This window comes from Aythya ferina (assembly GCF_964211825.1).
Source record: "Aythya ferina genome assembly, chromosome: 11".
Taxonomy (NCBI): domain Eukaryota; kingdom Metazoa; phylum Chordata; class Aves; order Anseriformes; family Anatidae; genus Aythya; species Aythya ferina.
In genome coordinates, this window is record NC_140307.1 from 1,836,851 (window position 1) to 1,855,269 (window position 18,419).

An 18,419-nucleotide genomic window follows, 5' to 3' on the forward strand; every position below is an offset into this window, starting at 1 on the left:
CGCACCACCCGCTCACACCGAGAGGGGGGTTTTAGAGCAAAAAAAAGCGGGTTCGGCCACCACTCGGCGCCTTTTCCCCCCGCCGTCCGTGTGGTAGCGGCCGGAAGGGGCGCGGCGGGCGCCATGGCGGCGGCGGGGCCCCTGGCGCTGGTGACCAGCTGCGCCCGCGGCTTCGCGGCCCAGGAGCTCGTCAGACGTGAGTAGGGCCCGGCCGCGACCCCGCACGGCCTAGGGAGGGAATAAATAAAATAATGAAGGAATAAATGTGTCAGTGAGGGGATAAACCGGTGTGCGGAGAAGGGTTGAGAGGCTGGTGAAGGGCCTGGGGCAGCAGGCCCGTGAGGAGAGGCTGAGGGGACACCTCATTGCTCTCTGCAACTGACTGAGGGGAGGGTGTGGGGAGCTGGGGTCGGCCTCTTCTCACAGGTAATTAGGGATAAGACCCGAGGGAACGGCCTCAAGTAGTGCCAGGGGAGGTTCAGGTTGGAAATGAGGAGACATTTCTGCTCAGAAAGAGCAGTCAGGCGTTGGGATGGGTTGCCCAGGGAGGTGGTGGAGTCCCCGTCCCTGGGGGTGTTCAGGGAAAGGTTGGACGTGGTGCTTGGGGACAGGGTTTGGTGGTGACATTGGTGGCAGGGGGGTGGTTGGACCCAGTGATCCTGGAGGGCTTTTCCAACCCTAATGACTGTGACACCATCACTGCAGGAGGGAGGAGAAATGAAACCCCACAGCCTCAGCTGTTTTGGTGTGAGCCAGCCACTGTCTCAAGTGTCTGAACCCTGCCTAGGATCACAGAATCATTAAGGTCAGAAAAGATGTCCAACCCATCTGGTCCAACCATCACCCACAAGCCACATCCCTAAAACCTGGCCTAAACCAGAGCATCTCACAACTGAACAAACATGTTTGTACAATAGCAGATGTACATTAAAAAAATAACAGCTTGGCTAGACCCTAAGCCCCGCTGTTAGCTGTTCTGGGCATCCACAACACAAAAGCAGCCTCATATTCCTCCAGGACACTCCAGGTGGCCACTAGAGCAAGACAGGGCAGTGGAGTGACAGCAGCAGCTCAGGACTGTGGGCACAGCAACATAAAAGCAGGCCACGCACAGTCCCATTGGTTTCACCTTTCCAATTACAAAGTGACTGGAGAATATCTCGGACCTTCAGTGCTAGAGAACTTCCTAAAGTTCCTGCTGGGTCTGAGCGCTTGCTTAGGTTCTCTTTGATGCATTTGGCCATTTGTCAGCACAGAGAAAGGGAAAGTTAAAGCAGCCTCTCTGCAGTTGAGAAAACTGCAGATTGCGCTTACCCCATGTGGAGTGACTACATTCATACAGTGGGAAGTGGTTTTCTTGAGACCTGGTTCCCCTTTTTATGGCTTGGAAAAGGGAACACTGGTAAGACCTAATAGTAGAGAAAACTTTGGTGAAATTTTTAGTAATTCTAAAAATCAGGGGCATTCCAGGAAGAAGTGTTTAGATCTTGGTGGTTTTGCCATTACAATTTGTTAGTACAGTCCTGCTTTTTAGGGAGCTGGCACAAGCTCTTTGATGTGCACACTGAGGTACATAACTTGAACAGCTTCAGTGCACACAAACATTTTCTTCTCCTGCTTTTGCAGTGATATCTTGCTTAGGAGAACAGTAAAGGGGCTTCCCCCAGGGACATAAGCACAGTAAGCTATAAAACATCTAAGAAAATGTTGATGAGGATATATGGCCATGGCTGGCTACAGTAGACTGGGTGGGCTGAAAGGTTTTGGTGGGTTGGAACAAAATGCTGGCGCTATTCTCAGTGCTTGTGCCTTCACAGCGAGAGTGTCACACCAGCTTAAAGGCATTACGAGATGGTTTGGCTCAGGGCTGAGAACAGGAATCTTATATTAGCACCTCTGAAGCAATTCAGTGTTTGATATGCAATATTTTTGGTTAAATATGCTACTAAATACTGTATTGCCTGGTAAGATTCATATAATAGCAGTGGGTTTGGGGTCTACAACATGACACAAAGATCTTACCTGTGTGGTCACCGCTGTTGCCACTGTGTTCCTGGACTTCCCTGGTACATGCTCTTTGTAGGCAAACCTGGTTTTATAAGTAGAAAGAAGCTGCTTAGAGGCTTTGCTGCTCAGAGGTATGCAAGAACTGAATTCTGCTGATTGCCAGAAGTTTCCATGCTAATTGCAAGGCTTTTCCCTGTTTTAATCCTTTTAAGTAGAAAATGGCTTGAGGAAGAGAATGTTATGGTACATTTGCTGGATACATTTTTATCCTTTCAAGTTTCTATGGGATACCTCGAATGCTTTATTTCATGGTATACTGTGGCAAACCCAATCTACAGAACACACAGGATAGGATTGGCCCTTACCAGATAAATTATTAAGATACCAAATAAGTATTTTTGTTTCTACTAAAAAAAAAAACACTGTCAGACAAATACTGTTTTACAGAACCGATGTCATCTTCCACTTTTATTTTTGACTGTTTACCTCTCCTTCCCCCCCCACCAGCAGAACACAGGGTGAGCACACATTGGAGGTCACTTTACTCCTCGCGTAACTTGCAGGAGCATTTCGCATGGTGTATTCCACCAGGTGGCTCTCAAGGCCCAGAATGCAAGAACTTGGTGTACCTACCAGCTGAGAGGACTGGGATCACTTGGGGCACAGCAGAAAAGCAGTTGTGTTCTTGCATCTGTTCAATCTAAAGACCACTAGGAAGAGTGATCAATACTTAAATCTGCTTGGGAAAGAATATCTGAAAAAAATGCAATGGTTCTAAAAAGATAGCCCTAACCCAGTGACCTTAAACACAAAATGTCAGAAGAGCATAAGTACCAGCTGGATGTCAGAACAGGGAAAACTGCAACAAAAGGCATGAGATCTGCATGTGACTCTGCATTCTGCTTCTCTGAGAAGTTTTCTGGTCTCTTAATGGTCCTTTTAAGGAAGTAATTAATTGCTGCCCTACTCTTCCAGAATACACAAGCCTCTGTTACAAAAAAGGGATGGATATGTGAATTTTTAGTTTAACACTGTCCTCTTCCTTGTCTTCTAAACCATTTAATTTACAAAGCCTACATGCAAGCCCATGAAATTAAAAGTCATCAAGTTTAAATCAGTAAAATGAAATGAGCAAACATTTACATAATGAGCTGAAATTCATTTCCAAAGTATATATCAGAATTTTTTTCTGATTAAAAATGACGGATACTTGCGAGTAAGGAAGGGGCACCACTAATGAGCTTCCTGGAAAGCCAGAAGGTGGTGAGTGACAGCCTGGAAGCAAAAGCATCTTTTTCGGACAGAAAGGTGGAAGTCCATTGATCTGTACTGTACCAGTCACTCCAGCACTGGACTGAGGCACAGACTGACCCTGTGCCAGCTGTGGCCTTGTTCCCAAATGGTTTGGAGCTGGAGGGTGAGCAGAGTCACGAAGCAGAGTAATATGCTGCACATTGCAGTGGAGAAAGATAACCATCCACATCCAGCAGAGGTGCTGATCACAGAGAGCTTTTAGAAGTGGGGGACACTGAAATACCTCCTAGTGTTCAGCAGTTACTGGTGAAGTTCCAATAAAAGTTATTTCAGTAAAACAAGTGCCCAGCATTAGCCGTGGCAGTATTTCAGAGAGGATCTTAAACTCTAAATCATGTTTTTGAATGACACTAAGCAATATTCTTTTGTGGCGTGAACTTTTCCGTGCATGTTTTTAGTTCTTTAACACCAGTGCCTTTGGAGCCTGTTTCCGTGCCTGTCATCCAAACCAGCCTCTCTGCTCCGTGGAAAGGCGAGCTGATTAAGTCAGCCCCGTAGCCTGCCTGCTGTTGTGGTCACCGAGTGACTCAGATGGTTTTCCGAGCTCCTTGGATGGCAAACCACTGACACTTTCAATAGCTGGGAAGCTTAAAATTAAAAATGAGTAACTCGCTGGAGATAAGTTGGACAAGTCACCTCCTTCTGCCGTGTTAATTGTCTGGAAGTTTATTCCATCTCCAAATAAAGCTCAGTGGAGTTTGTGGAATTTATTGATAAATATTTTCTCAAACTATTCTGGCTGATTTTTTTTTCCTCCATTAACATACAGACTGCGGGGAAGAAATTCCTGGGATTCCAAGGCAGCAAATACCATCCTTAGGCCTGGTGATATTTACCCTTGACAGCTCAGTTGGAGTTGCAGTGTCCAATACTTTGTAGTCCTTTCTTGGTTGCCCCAAAGCCCCAGACTAGTGGGTCGAAGTGCCTTTTGGGGGAGAGGAGAGCACCGTTCCCAAGCAGCCCCGACTGCGGTTGCTTCCTGCCACGAGCCATCAGGCTGCAGTGCAGTAATTTGCTACAACCCCACATGCTGTCCCAGACACAGCGAGCTGGAATCCTTTCAGAAGGGTCCCGCAGCACTTTGAGGTCAGTGCACAACATCCAGTTTTACTGGGAGAGAAATTTCACAGGGGGCTGGCAAAATCTTTGGGCAAATGACAGGTAATCAGAGGCACAATGGGATGAAAGGCTGCTTCGGATACACGAGCAGTAGCGTGTGATAGGAAATGGGACGTGTCCTCATTCTTCTAGCAGTACTTTGAGACCTAAATTTGTCCATGAACTCCTTTGTAAGAAAAAGATCACTTACAAAGTAGACATGAAAGTGTTTTTTTTTTTTTATCAGCTTATGAAAGTCTTGTGGAAGTTTTCCCTTTTATACTCTTGCTGCAGTGGGTAGCCTGAACAGATTTCCTTTCCTCATGCTGTTTATTTCCCTTTGCCCAAGTCTGACTGCTGACTTTCCAAGGTTCAATCATTCCTGTGGCCACGGAGCATCAGAAGCATGGTTGTACCCCTGAGCTGTCAAACAGAAGGAGCAACAGCTAGAAGTGACTACTGAGATGCTCCATTTTGCTGTTGAAATAGCAAATAGACAAGAAACAACAAAAAAATCTTTCAAGATTATCAAAACATCTAACCCAAATCAGTAGTCTCATCCATATTTATACGAACGTTAAGTTTGGAAGATTATGCTGCAGGAGCATAGAGTTCAGAGTCGAGGTTTGTGTAGGATTACCTGAGTGACGTCCCCAGCTGACTAAGGAATTGTCTCAACTCTTTTGAGATAAAAACCTTAAAATCTTTGAAAACTCACTTTTTAAAAAACTCTTCCAATACCCAGATGACTCAGTCAATTTAATGTGATTTACCTACATTACCAAACGCCCACGAGTTTGTTCACCTTGGACAAGATATCCTGCCCCTTCCAGCAAGGTGTGGATGGGACACTCCCCTGCTGGCTGTAATTCAGCTCCACCAGGTGGCTGTCATGCCATGAGCATTCTGCAAAGGCTGCCCTTCGTGTGCTGATAGCAACATTTAGCATTGCACTATCAAAGCACTGCCTTGGATTAATTGTTGAACTCCTACATGGAATTTAATGGGAATTACAAGTGAATTCCAGTCACTTGGTTTATTTTCTCATTAGTTACCTTGAGATTTCGGTCACAGGTAAACAGTTCTTTACATCTGAATGAACATGCAAGGTTTGTTTCTGCTGAAATGAAGCCTTTTATTGTCTCCATACATCCTGTTTACAGGTCGTGAGTTTGAGGCTAACACTTTAAAAGGCATTTGCAGGGGGGAAAAAGCTTACTCTCTCAAGACCTTCTGTACCATATTTTATTTTTGAAAGCTAGAATTCATCTAAGAGTACTAAACAGTAAGATCAAGTAAGGAATGGAAGTTTAATTTTTTTTACATCTTAAATACATATTCATTTAATTATAGCAAGTATGGCTCTGTATCACCATTGTGCCAAGCTTTGCTAGTTGAATTATATTAAAAAACCAGCATCAAGAAAATAATTTCTCTCATTTTCTTTTATACAGGTATCACAGGAAAAGATGACCTTACTGTGGGTGCTACTACGAGTGGAGGAGTGGATTTCTACCCCTGGACAATAGATAATAAATATTACTCCGCGGATATTCACCTCTGTGTAGTACCAAGCACATTTCTTGTTACTGCAGAAATTGCTGAATCTGTGCAAGCATTTGTGGTGTACTTTGACAGCTCAATAGTAAGATTCTTCTGCTTCATGGTATTGCTTTATCTGTATGGTATAGTTGCGTTATGGTGATAACCACAATCTATATTATGTTCATCCTGTGACCTCAATTCCTCTTAGGCTGTTCTATTAATTATCAGTAGATCAAAGGTAAATTGTGCATTCTAGCAACAGCAGATATTTCCTTCCCTTTTGCTGTTAGACTCCTAAATATACCTTATCCTAAAGATACCTTTAACCACACATCTCAGTACTGTCTCAATAAACTAGAGCAATGAGGATAGTTCATCAGCTACCACAACATCCACTTCAGTGTGGAAGAGGGAATAGCTGGACATCAAACCTGAGATCTGCTTAAAATACTAGTGATCGACATTAAGTGAAAGACTTTCCTGGTCTAAATTAGGGTTGCATAAATAACATTAAATAGGAAGGGGAGGTCCAAGGGTAAATCAAGAATCAAGAAGGCTGCTGTATATAAATCAACTTCAGTAGTTAGAACACAAGCATCTTAAACATACCTAATGTGCAGTCTGGTATATTTCCTTACCTCATTGCTGTTTTTCTAGTACTATTAATGATTAAAACTGGTATAAAACTTGTCAAGTATTTGAGGATGTATTCCAAAGATCTTTTCTTTCCTTTAGAAATCTGGACTTGATAGTGTCTCTGAATGGCTTCCTCTGACAGAAGAGTGGCTACCAGAAGTCATGATCCTGGTCTGTAACAGGGTATCTGAAAATGGTATGATATCCGTAGAAATCCAAAACTGACTTCAAGATTTCTTAAAATATCTGGGTGAAAATGGACTTCATATTTAAGAGCCAGGGTGTTCTCATGACCAAGAACAGAAGTACTAAACTAGTAGTACTTAAAACTGAATCAGAATTTTACAAGCTTGTTTAAAATGAACTTTGCATATCCCATTCCTAGTATGATAGTGTGCACTGCAAGGTAACTAACAAGGCAGTCTTATTACTGACGTTCACAATCTAGTGAAGAAAAAGATGACTGAGTTGCTTAACTCTAGTAGAAATTATATATAGGTATTTTTTAATCATTTGGGCATTAAATACACATGGCTGCTTTGGTTCTGTATTAGCACATTTGTGCCTTACAGTTTGCTGTTGTATTAAGGTAACACATTTCACGTTCAACTCCAGAGTAGTGGAAACCTTCATTCACTTTGAATTTAAAAATTATTTGAAATTTTTGAAATTTTTGAAAAATTTGAATTATTAAAAATAATTCAAAGACATTTGATTCTGGGGCTTTTGGAATTAAATTTGAAGCAATTGTAAGACCTAAACCAGCTACTACTTTTTTTCCCCCACCCATACAATCCAGAACAAGCAAACAACTTGGAGGGACTAAAACATAGCTAGAAATTCAACTGTTGGTATTAGTCTCAAATGTGTATGTTTAGAAGGCATTTTTGTTTCCCCACGTTAGGTGTTAACAGACAGAAAGCTCAGGAATGGTGCATCAAGCATGGCTTTGAACTGGTGGAGCTTAGCCCCGAGGAACTGCCAGATGAAGATGGTAGGTACTTGTAATTTTTAGAATGAAAAATACACTAAAATATCTTCTAAACAATTGCAAGGGGCATGATTATTTCTGTGCTACATGATTACAGCACGGAATGCACCCAATTGCTAAGGCTTAGTCTCTGCTATAAGCAGTCAGGAAGTAAAGGAGGAATTTCCTCCAAGACATCACATTTGTCTCCTCCCAACTACAACTACTGGTTTCTTTAGTACCTACATAAAACTAATATCAGCTCCTTTTTCTGGCACTAATCCTAGGATATTGATTGATACATAAAAAGCATTTATATTCCATTTTGAAATCAGTCTCGAAACAAGCAGCAGATAGACTAAGAATTTTCCTGCCCTTATGCATCTTTCTGAAGAAGATTTAAAGCTATTGTACATAAAAAGAGAAGATAGAGATTATTCAGTGACATGATGGGCTGAAAAGGGGAGATTATTGAAAAACATTTTAGAAGTGCATGCACTGTTACACAGGAAATAAACCAGTTTCAAAATCACTTGCCTAGCCATACAGTTATAACTTGAGAAAACCCGTAAAGCAAAGTCAGTACCGTGATGTTCCACTCTTGAAAAGTGACTCTGCACTTCCTGACAGCCTTATCAGAATTAGCCTTATCTCATCTCAATAATTAAGAAAGTTTCTAAATTTTACCACTACAGAACCAAAAATAAGATAACCAACTCCATTTCCAGTCTAGAGTGGAATAATTCACTAACATTTGCTCCATTTCAAGTTTAGCAAGTACATAGCTGTCACTAAAAATATGTCAAGTGTAAAGGCTTTCTAAAACTCAAGCTCTCCTCTCCACCAAAGAGATAGATAAATTATAACTGTATCCCAGGTAGGTAAGAACTCCTGCCCCTTTTAAGATGCCTTTCAGTTTAACACTTTTTAATTTGGGGTGGGAGGGATGCTTATAAGTCTGATTTATAGAAAACAGGAAGATCAGGAATTGATACCCGTTGAAGTTTTCTTCTGAAGTGCATTTAAAGGAAACATTAGTAACATTATTTTTCTACTGAGTAAGTGTTGTAAAGAACAAGCTATGCACCATTTAAATAGCATAATCACTTTAGATAATAAGTAATGGGAATAATAACTCAAGGTATTAATCTCTGGAATATTAAGATACACATTCTCTCCTGCACTTTTTAACATGCTGGTTGATTCACTGTGACTCATGCATGAGAGGAAATGCATTGCTCTCAGTAACATATTTACCTTGTATGCATTCGATATGAATTACAGAAGATAAAATAGATTCAGTAAACATACTGAGCCAGTATCTTTTTGAAAGTTATAACAACCTTGGTATCTCATCCCAAACAAACTGGAACTCTAACTACACTATCAGTCAGTTTTGTGTACTGAGAAAAAGAGCTGAGACTCTAGATAATGACCAACACAAAACTAAACAACATTATCATGGAGGGCAGAGTATTTGATCTAAGGTGTCACAGACAGCTTTAAATTCATTTTTAAAGGCAGTTTCAGTTATTACACTAGTCCCCAAGTCATCCTAGGAGAGCTGATTTTTAAGCAATCACATTTTCCTATCCAAAGGGTTTTTCTTCCCTATTGCTTTGTGAGACCTAAACAAACATGGGAAGCTGACTAAGCCAAGGAAATGGGAAAACTGACTTTATATGAAGTGGTGTCAGATCTATTCAGTAAGTAAGCTGAAGTCCAAACAATGCTTTCCCTAATCTTTGAAGTTACTGTAATTTACAGGATTACTACAACCATTAGTTAGATGTTGCAAAGATAGCTTTTGTATAATAGTTTTAATTTAACAAGCATTGCACCCTCATCAATGGTTGTCTGAAGTTCTTTACCTTCTGAAGGAATTCTAGAATCTATTTGTACTACACAGCATTCTGAAAGATCTGGGGTAACAGAGGTCTTGCTTCTAGCACTGACTTAAAAATTATCTATTACTTTAAAAATTACCTGGAAGTTATTTATTAATGTAGGTCCAAAGCTAAATATTTAAAGCTCCACTCAAAATATAGATTTCTCTATAAAAAATAGAGCTCACAGTTCATAACACCCAGAAGTCTAGACCAAGAGGTGTGGCATTAATCTAGATTTCTTTGGCCTTTCATGAAGGAAAGGCAAGAAATCTGTCTTTGCTAACAGAAGTCCTTTATATCCCTTGGTGTAAGATAGGACAGGTACTCAGTCACACATCATGTTACTTTGAAGCATGTACTGGTGTTTGGTCTAATTAGAAGGAATGAAACTTTTTTTTTCAGATGACTTTCCGGAGTCCACAGGAGTCAAACGAATTGTGCAAGCCTTGAATGCCAATGTGTGGTCAAACGTAGTCATGAAGACTGGTATGTAATACGGATTCCCACTGTGTGAATTCTGAAGAACGTGAAGCCTGGAGGCTTTTAGCAAAACTTTAAGTTTAGCAGCCACAATGCTACTGCAAATGCAGACAGCTACAGCACTCCAACCTTTTCCATGGAAATAGGCCTTCCAGGTATCACTTGTTGTCTCTTAATACACACAGACTTAGAGGCAATGGGTGAAATTTAATCCCATTTCAGTATTTGTTCCTCTATACTTCAACTTGCTCTCAAATGTCTGTTGAAGCTTGTAATACATTAAGTGCACTGCAAGAAGGACTGACTTCCCAGTAGAAATCCCACTTAAGTAAACGGAAACTGCAGAACTTTTTGGAAATAGTACAAAAACCACACAGCCCAGTTTCCTGCAGGTAATTGATTATCAGATGGAGATACAGTTTTGGAAAAATCACTTCACGATTAGACAGTAGAAGAGGAAATGTGTGGCTAGCCCAGAGTTACTACTAGTGTAAATACTTCTGTTTTCTTGAAAGCCTTTAATTACCTTTTTAATTACACAAGTTGTTGCAGGAAATGTAGGAAGATGAAATTTGTGTGTGGTGTTTGGCCTTATATTTCTTGTTTCAGAGTCATCCCACTATCAACCTTCTGATGTCTGCCTGCTCCCTGATGTACAATTTTCCACTGTTGTGGCTTTTTCCTTCCTACATCTTCTTACTGTGTAATGATTTCAAGTGCTGAGAGGTTTTTGTTCTTGTAACTGCAAGATGCTTATTGGGGATTCAGCATAACGAGGATGAGAACTCCTAAACTTTTTTTTAAGGTTGCCTTTTCAGTATTTCTCACACCACATCAGAATGAGGCTAAGATTGGTTCTAATTTACCATAACCGTCGTAAAGAAGCAGGTAGCTATTTGAGATGGCACGAAGTTAATCTTGCTAGTACAAAAACGGTTTTCTTAACATTTGACAGATGTCACATTACAGAAGAACAGAACTTAGTCACATATTCTGTTCTTCATGGGGGGAAATTCCTATGCATCGTTAGCATATCATGTAAAGGTCAAACTCCTTGAAAATCCAGTTGTTTTTTTTTATCTCCATGGTACAGAAACCACACAGTGTTGATATGTGTTACTACAAACCCCTCAGGAGGTGAGCTATATTTGGACGTTGTTGCAACCTGACTGTGCTTTCAAAGGGAAGTGGTTGAGTTCATTTTACCTAAAATAGAACTTTTTACAACCTGTAGCATATCTTTTGTTTTCAGCTTCCTCCTGATCCTGGAAACTAGCCACCATGTAAATAAAACCTTAGCTTTTCTGCTGAGTTACCTCTAACTGCTGACCATTTAGAAGTTATACAGTCACACTTCACATGAAAGATTTTTCATACAGAATATACGATGTTTGAGTAGCAGGAAAGGTTTATAGCACTGTTAAGTGTAGCCATCCAAAAAGCCAATATTACAGCATTGCCTTACTTCAGCTAAGTGTTTGTATGAGAATTTAGATTAATGGACAGAATAAGAATGATTTTTTTAAGCTATGAGCATTAAAACCACATTAAAGTGTGTTATCCTAAACCCAAGTGCAACTCTTCCGAAGTTTTCAAATACTGTATACCTATTAAGAAAAACTTGATCTTCTGATTTTTTCTCTACCTATTACACATACACTGATCCATAAGTATTACATATAACATAATTGAATTGTAAACAATTTTATATCATGTAATATTACATAATTTGTGTGTAAATAAAGCAGTTATTGTCTCTATTAAAAGGAAAACAAGCAGTCTTACCTGAGAAGACTTAGAGCGCAATCCCCTTTCCAGTTGGCATAAAGCTTTTTGTTTTCCAGTTCTTGAAGTTCTCTGCAGTCTAAGAATCAGGTGATTTTCTTCCCTTTCTGTAGAAGAACATCAATAGTTCTTCAGTTAACAACCCTCCCGTCCCCAAAAGCTCGTAACACCACTGTTGTTCATAGTTGTCCCAACAAGAACAAACCTAGTTGACCTAGGTAGCAGTAAGAGAAACAACTTACTGCCCTCTGGAAGAGGCTGCTTGCCTGCTTTCCTGCTTAAATATGTGCTTCAGTGATCCCAGCTGAAGCTGGTCACCTAGGGCGGGACCACTCATTAGCCTGGCTCCCTTTACAAAGAATTAGCCCAATTTATTGGGACTATTCAAGCTTAATTGTTTAAACAAATTTTGAATTCCAACTACTTAGTTCCATTTCTGTATGAATGTCACGTCAGCTGCAGACAGAGTATGGCAGAATAGTAGATAAAGACGGTAGAGAACATTTTGCTACGAAACAAGCATATATGAATTACTAAGCTGTGCTGACAGCAGCAACTGATGGCACCTGTGAAACCCTATAGACTGCATCATAATGGAGCCATCGGCTATTACAATAATTTGAATGAGATAATTTTTGGCTTTGATTCTGTAAGAACACTGTGTAAGACATCACCCACTTCCTGAATTGCACCCAGAAGTTGAAATAACTTTCACATCCAATAAAAAGAGTTTATAGGAAGGGTTTTTTTCAAGGGTGTGACTGGAAGCAAGTGTTGTGTCTGCCACCTCCCTAACCACGGATCGAGAAACAAATAGCTGCTTTTCAGAGATCCCGGCTGTACATTCTAGTACTTTCTAATTAGGACAACATTTTCTAATTACACAGGCTGAGGCTATGTGTATGTGCTGGTGGGGATGGAGACACTGCCATATTTCTGTACAGGATGAACTCAAATTGCAGATACAAAAGAGGTACATGATTAGGTCACTTAATCCACCCCTCTGCCAGTGTGGGAATGTTCTCTCTCAAGTACATTCTGGACTGCAATGTCCAATCTGCCTTCAGATGACTCAGAAATTGGCTAAACACTGATCCTTACTTTTTCCCTAAAGACAACGCTTTGCTCAGCTTGCTGAAACTTCGGGAAGCTACTTTGTTTTGGGTTGCACGTCCCAATCTTTATCACTCAATTGCCTGTTAATATCTCTGGCAGACTTCAGGGCTTTCAGATTTCTTGCAACTGAACATTTTTAAGGCGATTCATTCGGCTAGACTGATTCACTTCTTCCCAAACCTTTGGCAAGTGATCTGTAAAAGCAGAAAAACTGTATAGAACAGAGCCAATTGAAACAAATACCTGCCCGGGGGAGGGATAAGGGGGGACAAGAGGACTGGCACAGGACTCACGTTAGCCTAAGAACACAGTGGAGATTATTAAACAGGAAATGAAGTCTTAGTAATTCTCCAACTGAGACATGTTTACATGTTTTCTAGATAGCTGATGGTTTTAGTTACACATTCAGCTCTGCAAAATTTTGTATAAATGGCAAGTAAATTTGGAGCGTGTATAAGAATTACATCATCTCAGCATTTGAATCTAGAGCTTAGTCATTATTGTAATATTAATGTAGACCACATTTCTTTAAAGAAAGTAATATTAATCTTTCTTCTGGCATAAGTTGCTGTTTCCTAGCTATTCGTAGTATAATAACTTAATGTTATTTCTTTTTTAGTTGACTAAAATACTCATATTTTCAGAAAACTCTCCTGAGTCTCCTATGTAACTACAAATATTTACTATTCAAGGCAGAGCCGGCAGAAAACATGGCTTAGCAAAAATCCCAATACCACCTATTGCACATACATTTTTGTTTAAAAACAAAGTTTTAAAAATACAGTTAGCTTAATTTAAAAATACTGTGCCATATCTATCAGATGAAAAAGATGATTGTTTTGTTTCAGGTTTCAATTTACTTTTTTTTTTGAAGTTGGGTTATAAAATACCATTGAAAAACACAGTAGGTTAATGACTGTGGAAAGCCCAAATGAACTCCACGAATTCTGTATTAGATATTTAAAAACTGCCTTTGCCATTGCTGTAGTGCTCTCCTAGTTAGACGATACATGTATAAGCAAAAGCCCTTGATGCATTTCCTGCATTTAACCACAAACTCAGTGCTGCTTCCCATGGGCAGTGAAACCTGGTCCGCTGAGTATCAGTAACAGCAAATGCTCCAGCTGTCTTTTGAAAACTGCCTTGTTTGGAATCGGAAGACATTTGGCAGACCGAATCCTACCAGGGCAGTGATTTCAAATAAAAAGAAAAGAGTTCATCCACATCTCTTGTGGCTTACGTACCTGTTTTCATCTTGGTATTATTTAGCAGTGAATTTGTTAATATAATTACCAAAAAAAAAAAAAAAAAAAGCTTAGAGAATATGAAAAGTTCCTGCTTAAAATATATTTTAAGTGTACCAATACAGCTTTATAGGGTATTTTGTGTGGGGATTGTGGGGCTGGGAGTGTGTCTTTCTGAAAGTAATCTTTACCCACCAGTCAGTTGCAGCTCTTGCAATAGTACTGCATCTTCTGTCAAACTAACAGCTGTTTTGTTTCCAGACAGGACCCAGGGCTTTGGCCTTCTGAGTACATTAGCAGGGGCGAACTGTAGCATTGGATCAGAGGAGAACCAAGATACAGAAGTAAACAGTAATTCCTATTTCTTGTTCTTTGCTCTTTCCTGTTGTCGCACTGGGTGTAGTGGTGGCGGCTTTCATTTTTTTCCTCCTTACTCAAGGGATACTGCACAGCCTATCAGAATTTATTTTAAAGTTGGTTTCTGAAGCCTGAAAAACTGTCTGCATTTTTTTAAAAGCCCTCCTGAAACAGTTGTTCTTGGTAGCTGTCATCTCGTGGCTGTGAGCTCGCTGTCTTTCAGAACGAGATGCTGTTTCTCATTAATATCCAGGAGCAGTATTTTGAGCAGTATTTTGTGCAAAACAAAAACTATCACTTGAAGGTTTTGTTTAAAAAAGTAAGCAAACCTGTCATAGAAAAGCTTCATGTAGTAGCTATGTACAGTGTTGCAAAGGTGTGGCTTTTCATGATACACAGGGTACAGTAGGTAGCAGTTTATGATAAAGAGTAAGATTTTAATGTTAAAAAAGGAAGCACTTGATGTGCTGATGATGCTTTTTAGGGTGCAGTAGTTCCTGTAATATCTATTTGTTTCCTGACAGTCCAATCCCTCGGCAGCAGACAGAGAAGAGTCCCATTTAGACAACAGAGAAGATGCAGCTAGCACAAACAACTTACAGATTGACAACCACGTAGGTAAGCTCTTTTTCTGCTTGGCAGATGTGTTGGAGCAGGCACCCCTGCCTGGAACGCTCCCAGAAAGCTCCTGGCTTGCTCTCAATGAAAAATATGGCAAAAATGCCAGAGCCAGTAGAGGCTAATTGTTTGGCATTAAGGTGTTCTCAGTGAGAAAATGGGCCCAACTTTAGACAGGATAGGGCCCCTGCAGCTAAGGTCTGCCAGCAGTACCGCTGATTGGAAACGTTCAGATCTGAATTTGTGAAATTTCCCAATGAGGGTATTCTTTCTATTTAGAAACATCTTTATAAGAATAAATGTTTAAGCTTGGAGAGAAAAATAATTACAATTTGACACCCTACAGCCTCATTCAGCAGGAAGCACGCTCTACATGGGTCCATCCTAAATGGATCATTTTATATTAAAGCAAGAAACCTTAAATACTGGCTGAATTCAAAAATGCTACTGCAATATAACATACCCAAATTAGTTACCACTGCAGTGGTGCCATAAGTTCTCTTTCTGAACAATCAGTAAATTAAATGTTTCTTTCCCTCTGGGGGGTCAGAGTGGGGGTACGAATGGGATATGCAGATGGCGTAGTACTGTTTTTATCAGATTGCTTTTATGCTTACTGACAAAACAGAATAATTTACCTAGAACAAACCTATGTGCATTTATTTTAGATCCCATGTTAGATACGGACATTCAAGAGCTAGCCAACCTAACCACGAGAGAAGGTGACCTGGAGAACTTTGAAAGGCTGTTTTCAAAGTTGAAAGAAATGAAAGGTATGTACTGGGGAGAGTTACCAGCTCGCCTATTTTAATCAATCAAAGGCATGAAAGCCAGTGCGTGAGGTTGGAAGGTTGTACAAATCCTTCTGCTGCATGAGGTATTGTACAAGTAGCTGATCTTTTCATTAATTTGTCCATCATCTTAATAATGCTTTTGAAATTTGATATTGCTCAGCTGACTGCTATCACACAGTTCTAGTCCACCGTGAATTAACATTACACAGTTTTCTATCCAAGAAACTGTAGCAGAACCTTTATTCTAGCTCTACAACTGTGTGCCAGACTTGCAGTTTAAAGGTACAAACATTTGAAACAAAATCCAGTGTGCTCAGAAGCATTGGCTTTCTGGTCTTTGCAAGTTGCAATAGCACCTACTAAATACGCTTCCTTTTATATAAACTTAAATAAATTTCTTTGTAGTCCCCTAAAAATAACTGCTGTGGGCATTTCTCTGCCTGCTTGCTCCTGAGCGTGACAGCCTAAGTCATGTTCTTTTCCACAGAAAAAGCTGCAACATTGCCACATGAACAAAGAAAACTACACGCGGAAAAGGTGAGATTTTGAAATTCACATTGAAATTACTAAAAATGGAGTTATCCTTTCTGAGCTCTGAACTGCTAAACCTTCAGTGACTTGAGGGGAATTTTTCCCATTTTTTCATTGTTAGGTGGCCAAGGCATTCTGGATGGCAATTGGAGGAGACAGAGATGAAATCGAAGGTCTCTCCTCAGATGAAGAAAACTAAGTTCTTCTGTAGCCGTAAGCGACAGAGCGATCCTAAAAGAGTGATCTTTTCCTGCAATGAGTGTTTATTGCAAATAGCCCCATTTAGCTGTAATTGCTCTCTTTGGTTAAGGGATTCTCCGTAATCATTGTATTAAGTAACACATTCCACAACACCTAATGGTTAGAGTGGTTTTGTCTGAGCGTTCATTCTCTCTCTGAGAGTTTTAGAAGACAACGGATGGAGTTAGAGGAAATAATAAGTTAGTTTACATTTTTCAAATTAACATTTTTATTGTTTCCTCTTTTGAGTTTAAATAAACAAATTTACAACCAGTTATCTTTCTACATATGGCTAGTGGTTGTTAAATGAGTGCTTCATTCTAAATTCAACATTTTAGATGTAGGCCTGTTTGATGTTTTTATGTAGCTTTATAGCTGACTTACTAGTTAAAACAAACCAGATTTATATGAGCCATGAAGAGAAAGTTGGTGAATTGTGCCCTATTGTGAGCTGCTATGCCAAGTCTGCGAGGTTAATCCTGCTGAGTGCCAAAGCTATTAGAAATGGCCCATAGGCTTTGAATTCTATTTGCGTTTGTAAGTATGTGGTCCTTCCGTGAAAACTCAGGTGTCGTGCCACGCTCCCTGGGTTTCCACTAGAAACTAAATTTGAGATTAAATGCAAGACAGATTTTTGCTGTTGTTCCAGGGGTGAAGTTCCCTGCCCAAACCTTCTGCAATGCTTGGCCTCCAAGGCCTGGGAGAATGCGCAGACCTCCTGCTGGTGAATTCTAGCCTAAATATCTAAAGAGAGAAGCTGTGATTTCAAACACCCCACACTGGCACCTGGTGCATTTATTACAGACTTGTGCACCTGTATATTAATTAGAAGGTGCCAGAGTGCAAGTCTCAAATTGCTGCTTGATGTTATCAAGGACTAGAAAAATTCCTTCTTCCTCAGAATTGGTAATAATTGCCATCTTCTACATGGTCACATAGTGAGACTTACTGGAGAATGTAAATGAACGTGGCTTTAGGAAAACAAGAAGGAAGGCAAAGGTCGGTGAGGAAGAGAGAAGAGAAAAGGCAGGTGCCACATCTCCTTTTCTACTACAGTCAGCTGTCAGACACCGCCAGCAGATCAATGGAAGGAGGCAGCCAGCAGATTCCCGGCTGAAGAACCAGACTAGTCAGATGAACCACATGAAATGGCAGGTATTTCCCCAAGAACATGTCCTTATCAATCGGAAAATAGGCAGTGTTCAGCAATTTTATTTTGAAATTTTGAAATTAGCTTTTCCAGAGTCTCTTTTTTCATGTTAGTAAATTTAGTGAGTCTTGAACCAGTGGCTTTCCAGAAATTATTTGACAGATTTAAATTCTGAAAGCGCTTTCACAGTGGTTCTTGACATTCGCTGCCTGTTCTTTTAAGATTAAGCAAAGCGAAAATAATAGGATCCTTCGAATGCTGTAAATCATGTCCTGGGTAAAATCTGAAGTGTTTTCAACTCTAAGGAATAGAAACAATGCCTTCCTAGTAGCCTCAAAAGCTATATACAGACTGAGCCACAGTAAAACACGTATTTTTAAGAAGAAATGTTCCTTTTACGGGGACACACATAGGCATTCAAGGAACCACACCTGCCCGCACCACCTCTTCCCATCTGCCAGGCCTTGCCCTGACTTTGCCATCTCCTCCCATTTGCTCCTGGTTTGTTTGTTTTTTCCCCAACACAGAGAGCTGTAATAAAGAACTGAAGGTGGTTCCTTCCAAGTAGGGAACAGTTTTCTGTTTGCTTCTTGGTAGCTGAAGTTTTTTTTTCCTTTCTAAATAGCTGTTGTGCAATAGAGATAA

The 18,419-nt window shown here is 40.2% G+C and overlaps 1 protein-coding gene and 1 long non-coding RNA gene across 4 annotated transcripts; one reads left to right on the plus strand and one right to left on the minus strand.

Annotated features, from left to right (window-relative positions):
• The first annotated feature begins 41 nt into the window (after positions 1 to 41).
• On the plus strand, positions 42 to 16,897 carry AAGAB (alpha and gamma adaptin binding protein). The gene is made up of 10 exons (XM_084532833.1): positions 42 to 196; positions 5,874 to 6,064; positions 6,700 to 6,796; positions 7,505 to 7,594; positions 9,862 to 9,945; positions 14,346 to 14,428; positions 14,966 to 15,059; positions 15,728 to 15,832; positions 16,341 to 16,390; positions 16,506 to 16,897. The coding sequence occupies exons 1-10, from the start codon at positions 124 to 126 to the stop codon at positions 16,581 to 16,583; spliced, it is 945 nt and encodes a 314-aa protein (XP_084388959.1). The 5' UTR covers positions 42 to 123; the 3' UTR covers positions 16,584 to 16,897.
• LOC311443010 lies at positions 142 to 14,336 on the minus strand. 3 transcript variants are annotated; one of them, XR_014697027.1, is made up of 5 exons: positions 11,725 to 14,336; positions 3,222 to 4,842; positions 2,641 to 2,761; positions 2,023 to 2,089; positions 142 to 228 (listed from the first exon to the last, which is right to left on the minus strand). It is a non-coding gene; the product is annotated as an uncharacterized lncRNA (long non-coding RNA). The 3 variants fall into 3 exon arrangements; XR_014697025.1 differs by lacking the exons at positions 2,641 to 2,761; positions 3,222 to 4,842 and having other exon boundaries at positions 11,725 to 11,831; positions 11,930 to 14,336; XR_014697026.1 differs by lacking the exons at positions 2,641 to 2,761; positions 3,222 to 4,842.
• Positions 16,898 to 18,419: the final 1,522 nt, after the last annotated feature.